Raw genomic sequence first — 8,997 nt, forward strand, 5'->3', positions numbered from 1 at the left:
TTCACACCTCCTGGATTCTCATCCAAAGAATACAGTGGTAACATCATGGTGGTGTCCTTTTTGGTTCAAGGGATTCTTTCTTGAAGATCGGTCTTCAAAGGTTAGGATTTCTAAACCCATTTACTTTCCTGCAATTCACCAAGCATGCTGTATTTTTCTTCAATTAAATGCATAATGGTTATGTATGTTTGCTGTAAAATTCTCAATTCTATAAATTTTGGCATTTGGGTTCGATCCCGTTTCTGCTCAAGGGCCTTCAAGTATTTTGTTAAATGGTATCGTTTTGTTTTTGTTAGGTTAGTTTATTCTTTTTGTCTGTAAATGTTGCGTGGCGCTTCCTCATGAGGCGGGAGATATTCATCCCTATCCATCTTGTACTATTTATACTCCTCAATTGGAACGAAATAATTATCAAGCATCTTTACATCATTTCTCTGTGCCCTAGTTTTTTCTTTCTACTATTATTGCTAGACCCTAGTAATAATGGTAAATGATAATGATAACAATGTAACAATAGACATGACAACTTCATAATTATAATATTGTAACCTAACAATATTTGTAACGATAACAGTAACGATAACTATAATGGCTAGTAGGTCCAATGTAAATTTTAAACGTAACCAGATTGAGCACCCCTTAATTCTTTAATCAAATTACATTATTTGATTACACAATTCAAAGTAGACCTCATATTTCATTATGGTTATGGAATACATGTGAACATTAAACCAACGTAATTAAATGAGATCCACTTTTTAAATTACCATTGATATATTATATTTACGGATGGATAAATGTGCCCTAATATCTAAAGAATCCTTTGAAGAGCGGTGGCATAGGAACCTTCAACGTGCTCAAAACATGAACGGAGAGAGAGAATTTTGAGAGAGAGAGCGATCCACATGCAAATTGAAGAAAAAGGCAATTTGAGATTATATATAATGAAATGTAAACCATAAACCCACAGATTCCCTTGTTCTTCTGTTCTCTCTCTTGCCTGTATCGTCTCCTTCTTTTCTTCCCACCATTCATGGCTGTTCTTCTTGAATCTGCCTGGCAGGTACTAATCTCTTCTTAATCTTGTTCTTTCCGCCCTAGATTTGATCTTGGTTTTCAACCCTTCCCATTAAATTCTTAACTTCTTCCACTACTGTACTCTGTTTTTGGTGTCTACACCGTGCTGAGGATTGAGTTTTCAATTTCTTATGTTGAATGTCAAGTGGGTTTTCATGTGGGAGTGTTACCCTTTTGAATTTTTCTCTTATACTTGTTAAATTGGTTTGTTGATGTGACAATGACATTGGGGTTGTGAGGTGAATTTCATCCGCTACTGTTGATTTGAAATAGGATCTTGATGTTGCTAGCTAATTTCTTCAGATTTTTGTTTTTTTTTTTTTTTTTTTCCAATTGGAGGAGTGGATTTGGGTTTTCGTTGAAATTTGAGGGCTTCCTTCTAATTTGTTGACAACATTGGCTGACTGGAGTGTTGAATTACACTATGGTTCTTTAAACATCTGGTACTTCTTTTTTAAGGTTGTTCTTTTTCCCACATTATGCAGTATCTAATAACAAATTTCAGTGATTTTCAACTCGCTTGTATTGGAAGCTTCATAATCCATGAAAGTGTTTTCTTCTTATCTGGCCTTCCCTTTATACTTTTGGAAAGAGCAGGATGGCTGAGCAAGTACAAGATCCAGGTTTGCTTTTTTGCTTCACCAGAAATCTTTTTAGCTAAATCTTCACCTCAAATTTCATATCTACAAGTTCTTGTGGATATTTAGTCGATGTTTGATATATGATTTGGGTTGACCTTTGTTAGTAATTCATGATTGATTATGAACTAGATTTGCACTTGGAACTAGTTTTGATTATCCCTTTATTTGATCTCAATAGGAGAAAATAACAAGAAATAATGAGAGCTTTAAGCTTTATTTTTCATTGATTACTCTTTCTATCAAAAAAGAATAAAAAGAAACGAAAAGAAAAAGAAATTGTTCCTCATTGATTGCCATGTTGGCATTAGTGCTTATACTCAAGGATGAAGATAATGTACCTATCAACTGAGTTTTCCACCTCAGTAATTACAACTTAATTAACTCAATAATGACATAACTAACTCTTAATTATGGATGAATTATATTCAGCTTTGATATAAATAATTTTCTGTTTTTTCAGGCAAAGAATAATAGTCCTGCTGCTCAAGGGAAATGCATTTCACGCCTACTGCTGTATCATTTTGGTGTAAATCTGCCAGTTATGCTTGTTTCTTATCCCGTCTTCAGGCGTATGGGCATGAGAAGCACTCTTCCATTGCCATCCTGGTATCTTCAGGTTCTTTATGCATAAAGCATATATTTTAGGAGTTCTATCTAGCTAGGTTTAGTTTACTTTCACCTTTTCCTTAGTTTGAACCATATCATTACCTTTCCTAGAATTTAACTTGGTTTTGGCTTTCGTTTAATGTAGGAAAGTAGTTTTCGGCCAGATAATATTCTACTTTATTATTGAGGATTTTGTTTTCTACTGGGGGCATAGAATTTTGCACACCAAATGGCTGTACAAGAATGTCCACAGCGTGCATCATGAGTAAGTGAGATTTATGAATGAAAATTCTTGTTTATTCTGCCTTTTCCCATGATAAAATTGTCTTAGGCTGTTTTATGGTTCTTATAAGTGCAGATATGCTACACCTTTTGGACTAACATCAGAATACGCTCACCCTGCTGAGATCCTGTTCCTTGGATTCGCTACCATCGTCGGTCCTGCTCTTACTGGTCCCCATCTATTGACTCTGTGGTTATGGATGATAGTTAGAGTGCTTGAGACAGTTGAGGCTCATTGTGGTTACCATTTTCCTTGGAGCCCTTCAAACTTCATACCTTTGTATGGGGGGTAAGTCAATTAGGATTTTTAAGGTTCAAAAAAAATACCTGATACTGTATTTATCATTCCTGAAATCAGCTCTGCTCTTTCTCCACAGTGCTTATTTTCATGATTACCATCACCGACTGCTTTATACGAAATCTGGCAACTACTCATCAACATTCACTTACATGGACTGGTAAGTTCTGGTCCAACCATTTTTTTTATATATACATTATTGGTTTGAACTTCATTACATTAAAACCAGTTTTGTGGAACATTGATTTACTTCCCATTCAATAGTTTCATGTCTATTCCCTTGGATTGTTGATTTAAATAGTATTTGCCGATAAACAAAGGGGGTGTTTGAATAATAGTAAGATGATGATCATCGACTTACCAGTGCACCCCAAATTCCTTGGTCTCTTTTCCCCTATACTTTGAAACCAATGGCTTCATCGAGTGGTTAACATTAATGGGCTAATTTAACATAACTAAGACATTTTGCTATGTAGATTATTTCTGGAAAATGTTTGCTCCCTAAGCTGCATTTTTTTAAATTGTATTTTGGTGGAAAGGTGTTAATCAGTGACTTGATATGATGCCCTCACTTTGGGTTGAGATTGTCTGGAAGTATGCTTGGACAGGGTATCTTTTTCTGAGTGATTGAGACATGCTGGAGGGAGTTGGAGAAAACTATAGATATCATAAATTCCACATCTTGAAGTCTTTTAGCCTAATATAATCTTAAGGTGGATTGTTGAGTGGTTAAGCTGGAGGAGAAGAAAATTTTGATTGTGGAGTTGATAGTTGAGAATCATCATTGCATGCATGTTCAAGTTTTTACTTCTTGATGCCATTTTTTCCCAATCTGAAGTTAGAAATTTTGAGTGGATGTGATGGAGAATAAAAAAACAACATTGATTATGAAGATATTAATGTTGAGTCCTTATTGAAAAAGAAATCAAGTGCTGAGAGAGAAATAGTGTTAGCCACTCCAGGGAGGGAGTTGGAGAGCATTATTATACATGTAACACTTGTATTCTAGTCTTACCATGCTATGCTGGAAGATTCTTGGCCCAAGTTTTATCTTGATCGAGTAAAATAGATTAAAAAAAATGTTTATTTAGATGCAGTAACTCCAAACTTGTCAGTTAAATCTTTATTTCAAGCAGTGCACGTCGATTGTTGGGGGAACATGGAACTTTCATATGACAAGGTCGTACCTATGTACATTTCACGGCCTTACTTAAATAGGATTTTTTCTATAAGTTGTATAAGTTGTACAACTGTGTCCTTGAATTCTAAAGATACATTTCACGTTTTTGCATGTACTTTTGCTTCTTCATGTCCATCAATTATCGATAATTTCAATGCAATGAAACAGAAGACATTTTGATGTGAATATTTTGGCTTCTCTGATTGGCAGGATCTTTGGAACAGACGAAGGTTTCAGAAACTTGGAAGCTATAAAAAAGGCAGAAAGCTGATGATGAGATAATAGAGAGCTGTCGAAAAAGTCAGGTAAATTCGACATAGAGTTTCTAATCTATAGGCACATTTGAAAAGATTTAGTTCTTCTGTATGACCCTTGCTTGTGTGCCATGATTTGTTTTGTCTTTTTTTTTTTTTTTTTTTTTTAAATGTCAGCATTCTTATTCTGAAGGTAATGAAGAGCTGACTATGGAACTTGGCTGTCATTTTCTTTTGGAAATTTAACGCATTTTGTGGTTCATGTACCAATTGGCTTGTTTAAGAAACTTAATTAGCAGGGACTTGGATTGTGTTTCCATGTCTCTTGTGGATTTATGTTGGTTGTGGGAGAGGTTTGATGCTCATGTGTTAATGTAAAAAAGAAAAAATTGAGAGAACTTTTTGTATCCAAGGAAATTGGAAAAAAAAAAATTGGGTTAAAATATCATTTTTTGTCCTTGTAATTTCAATTCTCTAATTTTAGTTCCCATAATCTCAATAAATTTTAATTTCCTTTAAGTTAAATTTTAACAATATTAAGAAGGGTAATTGTTTTAAATAGCAAAACTGTTTAAAATAGTAAAATGTTATTGCTTATCTGTCACAGATAGATAGTGACATTATGTAATATTTATAAATAAGTTGATTGATTTTACTATATTTGAAAATAGTTATGATAATAATTTTTAGGCAAAAAAAAAAATGACATGCAAATGTATTTTCACAGGTTATAAAGGGATGGTTTTAGCAACTAGTTTTGTCAGGGATTAAAATGGGACAAAGTGGACAAAATGGTATTTTACCAAAATAAAATTTATTCATAAACTTTAAATTGAGGTTTTTGAGTATGTTTGGTTTGTTTAATTGTTAGAATTAGTCCTTTTGGAAAAGTTTGATTGACAATAATCAAAATAGCTTAAAAAATAAATTTTTGAAAAAAACCTTTTTTCTTTAGTCAATTCTTAACTAATAGCAATTTCAACCTTGAACTTTAAATTTTACCATAAACTTTCGAAGCAATCTTGGACCCTCTTGGCTGCGCTGTGCTTGGATGCACTTGTATTCCACACGCCAGCGATGAGATTTTTTCTTTAGTCAATTCTTAACTAATAGCAATTTCAACCTTGAACTTTAAATTTTACCATAAACTTTAATTTTCTTGTGATAAATACTGAATAGTAAAAGAAAATCAAGAGACCACATAATTATTTTACAATCCCTCTCTCTCTCTTTTTAACTTGTTTTTATGATGAAGGCAATTTTAATGTTTAATAGAGAGTTTCTTCTCTTTATTAAGTAATAATATAGTGTATTTTGTTTCATTGTTTTTTTTTTTTTTTTTTAATTTTATTGTTTTGTTTTTGGTTTCGGGTTTCGGGTTTCGGGTTTTTGGTTTTTTTTTTTTTGGGGGGTGAAAGCTAGTGTATTGTGTTCAATGTTAACATAGATCACTTATAGAAAACAAGTCTGTCAACTTTAAGTAAATTTCAATCTTTTTCGAATGCCTTCCCGAGTTCTAAAGTTTCAAACCCCTCTTGAGTGCTTCAAAGAGTCCTATCAGTCTACCCGTCTTATTCCTGAGGTTCCTCTTCGTGTGTTTGGGTGTACAGCCTTTGTTCATACTCATGGTTCACATCGGACTAAGTTTGCTCCACGAGCTAAAACATGTGTGTTTGTCGGGTATCCTCTTCATCAGCGAGGCTATAAATGCTTTCATCCATCTTCCAAAAAATATTTTGTTACTATGGATGTCACGTTCCTTGAAGACAAACCGTTCTTTCCCGTTAGTCATCTTCAGGGGGAGACCACGAATGAAGAGACTAACAATTCCACGTATTCCATACCCATTAGCCTCAACCTTGAGCCTAGTCCGAATATTCCTGAACCTGAGCTTAGTCCCAATATTCAGCTTAGTCCCAATATTCCTGGACCTAGTCTACCTAGTCTTGAACCTAATTCGGCTCCTGTTGTTCCCGTGTCGGTTCTTCCTACTAAACAAGTGCCCTGGATAACGTATTATAGGAGGAATCTCAGAAAGGAAATTCAGGAAATTTCTGGTGTTCCATCGGAAAGTGTCCAAGCGTCAGAACCAGCACAAGTTCAAGATCCCGTTGTCTCAAAGGAGAGTCTTGAAGAAAAGTCTGGGAACATAGAAAGTGACGAAATGAGCTCAGAGAAGGTTGAAATGTCAGGAAGGTATGAGATGCTTAAAAATCCTCAAGAGGATGCAGAATTGTCTCAAAAGTCCGATACTGAAGAGAGACAGACGAAAACTGACAACTATGATAACACCTTGGATATGCCAATTGCTCCGAGAAAGGGAACCAGGTCATGTACAAAATACCCTTTGCATAGCTTTCTGACCTATAGTAACTTATCTCCTGTTTTTAAGGCTTTTACTACTCAGCTAGATGCTCTAACAATACCTACCAGTGTACATGCGACCATGGAAGTTCCCGAATGGAAAGCAGCAGTAATGGAGGAAATGAAAGCTCTTGAGGCAAATAAGACTTGGGAGTTAGTAGCTCTCCCTAGAGGTCATAAAACAGTTGGTTGCAAATGGGTGTTCACAGTGAAGTATAAGTCTGACGGAACACTTGAGAGATATAAAGCCAGGTTAGTTGCTAAAGGATTCACTCAGACGTATGGAATTGATTATTCAGAAACTTTTTCCCCAGTGGCTAAGTTAAACACGATTCGTGTTCTTCTGTCTGTCGCCGTGAATAAAGATTGGCCCCTACATCAACTAGATGTAAAGAACGCATTCCTAAATGGTGAGTTGGAAGAGGAAGTTTATATGAGTCCACCTCCAGGTTTTGAAGCTAAGTTTGGGAATCATGTTTGCAAACTCAGGAAGTCTTTATATGGGTTGAAGCAGTCTCCTAGGGCGTGGTTTGACAGATTCACCGTGTTTGTTAAGTCCCAAGGGTTTGTTCAGGGACATTCTGATCATACCTTGTTTACCAAAAAATCACCCTTAGGAAAGATTGCTGTGTTGGTAGTGTATGTTGATGACATCATCCTATCAGGGGATGATACGGCAGAAATTGCTAAGCTAAAACAAAGGATGGCGAGTGAATTTGAAATTAAGGATCTTGGTAGTTTAAGGTATTTTCTAGGGATGGAAGTGGCAAGATCAAAGCAGGAATATCTGTTTCTCAGCGGAAGTACACGATGGACTTGTTAAAAGAAACAGGAATGACCGGATGCAAACCTATTGACACCCCTATTGAGGTCAATAGCAAACTGAAAAATGTTTTGGAAGGAGTTCCTGTGAATAAGGAGAGGTATCAACGCCTAGTAGGAAAACTGATTTACTTGTCTCATACTAGACCCGACATCTCCTATGCTGTGAGTGTAGTAAGTCAGTTCATGTAGAGTCCATATGAGGAGCACATGGAAGCTGTGACTCGAATTTTGAGATATTTAAAGTCCACCCCTGGGAAGGGCTTGGTATTCAGGAAACATGACACACGAAGCATCGAGGCATATACTGACTCAGATTGGGCCGGATCTGTGACTGATAGAAGATCAACCTCAGGGTACTGTACCTTTGTATGGGGAAACTTGGTAACTTGGCGGAGTAAAAAACAGGGTGTAGTGGCCAGAAGTAGTGCTGAGGCAGAGTATAGAGCTATGAATCTGGGAGTGTGTGAAGAAATCTGGTTGCAGAAAGTTTTATCTGATCTTCCCGAGAGTAGTCCTGGGCCTATGAAGCTGTATTGTGATAATAAGGCTGCCATCAGTATTGCAAACAATCCCATACAACATGATAGAACCAAACATGTTGAAATTGATAGGCACTTTATTAAAGAAAAGTTAGACCGCGGATCTATTTGTATTCCCTATGTACCTTCAGTCCAATAGATCGCCGTTGTCTTTACGAAAGGGTTATCAAGACAGACGTTTGAAGCTTGTATTAGCAAGTTGGGCCTTGCTGATATCTATGCCACAACTTGAGGGGGAGTGTTGAAATATGTTAAATTAGCCCTAAGGGTATTTTTGTCTTTTTACTATATTTGCTAAATTAGGGTTTCACATTATTCTATTTATATCTAGGGTTGGGTCTATTGTAAAGTGACATAAAAATAATAAGTTCTTTTCTATCGTGGTTTTTCTTCCCTGAATTAGGGTTTTCCACGTAAACTCCTTGTGTTATCTTCTTTCTCTATTTCAATAAGTTTGATTCCATAGTTTTCCTGTCATGACATAGTTTATTGAAATTTCATTATTATCTTTAGGTATTTCACTTTCCTCACTAGTCATATTGAAGATTTCTTTATGGGTATTTACATCTTCAACCAAGTCTTTTTCATGATTAATCATTTTTCATTTTCAAGGATTTTTATCTTTGGAACCCACTAGTCTACCACACTTTTGGCGTATACCAGACTCATTAGTGACAACTTGTTGTATTGGGATATCAATTTTTGATGGAACATTTGTAGCTGGTATATATGACTTAGCTTTGTTTGCATCTATAAATGCATCTGGTAATTGATTTGCTATATTTTGCAAAGGAATTATTTTCTGAACTTCAAGTTCAAACTGATCTGTACGGGGATTTAATTGAGACAATAACAATTCATTCCATGTAATTTCTTTTTCCAATTTCTTAATTCCTCCCTTTAATGTTGGAAAATTTATCTCACTAAAATG

At 35.5% G+C, this 8,997-nt stretch overlaps 2 protein-coding genes across 5 annotated transcripts; both read left to right on the plus strand.

The window, feature by feature from the left end:
* The first annotated feature begins 787 nt into the window (after positions 1-787).
* On the plus strand, positions 788-4,786 carry LOC120082510 (methylsterol monooxygenase 2-2). Of its 4 annotated transcripts, none has more exons than XM_039037711.2 (8): positions 788-1,063; positions 1,563-1,700; positions 2,179-2,324; positions 2,470-2,589; positions 2,683-2,895; positions 2,984-3,064; positions 4,295-4,389; positions 4,516-4,786. In XM_039037711.2, the coding sequence occupies exons 1-7, from the start codon at positions 1,034-1,036 to the stop codon at positions 4,353-4,355; spliced, it is 789 nt and encodes a 262-aa protein (XP_038893639.1). In that variant the 5' UTR covers positions 788-1,033; the 3' UTR covers positions 4,356-4,389; positions 4,516-4,786. The 4 variants fall into 4 exon arrangements, with proteins under 4 accessions (XP_038893639.1, XP_038893640.1, XP_090166031.1 ...); XM_039037712.2 differs by having other exon boundaries at positions 810-1,063; positions 4,532-4,786; XM_090309905.1 differs by having other exon boundaries at positions 826-1,063; positions 1,417-1,700.
* Positions 4,787-5,839: 1,053 nt separating this feature from the next.
* On the plus strand, positions 5,840-7,716 carry LOC150030252 (uncharacterized). Its single transcript, XM_090309907.1, has 2 exons — positions 5,840-6,954; positions 7,458-7,716. The coding sequence occupies exons 1-2, from the start codon at positions 5,840-5,842 to the stop codon at positions 7,714-7,716; spliced, it is 1,374 nt and encodes a 457-aa protein (XP_090166033.1).
* The last annotated feature ends 1,281 nt before the right edge of the window (positions 7,717-8,997 follow it).

The sequence above is a fragment of the Benincasa hispida genome, unplaced genomic scaffold (assembly GCF_027475165.1).
Source record: "Benincasa hispida cultivar pf3 unplaced genomic scaffold, pf3_genome.v1.1 HicScf397, whole genome shotgun sequence".
NCBI lineage: Eukaryota > Viridiplantae > Streptophyta > Magnoliopsida > Cucurbitales > Cucurbitaceae > Benincasa > Benincasa hispida.

What these genes read in the sequence shown, in the direction of transcription:
- LOC120082510 (XM_039037711.2), top strand. Translation starts at nt 1,034, where the DNA reads ATGGCTGTTCTTCTTGAATCTGCCTGGCAG. An exon ending in TTCTTGAATCTGCCTGGCAG is followed by an intron (nt 1,064 to 1,562) that starts GTACTAATCTCT and finishes CACATTATGCAG; the next exon opens with TATCTAATAACAAATTTCAG. An exon ending in TGAGCAAGTACAAGATCCAG is followed by an intron (nt 1,701 to 2,178) that starts GTTTGCTTTTTT and finishes CTGTTTTTTCAG; the next exon opens with GCAAAGAATAATAGTCCTGC.
- LOC150030252 (XM_090309907.1), top strand. Translation starts at nt 5,840, where the DNA reads ATGCCTTCCCGAGTTCTAAAGTTTCAAACCCCTCTTGAGTGCTTCAAA. An exon ending in CTTGAGAGATATAAAGCCAG is followed by an intron (nt 6,955 to 7,457) that starts GTTAGTTGCTAA and finishes GGTATTTTCTAG; the next exon opens with GGATGGAAGTGGCAAGATCA.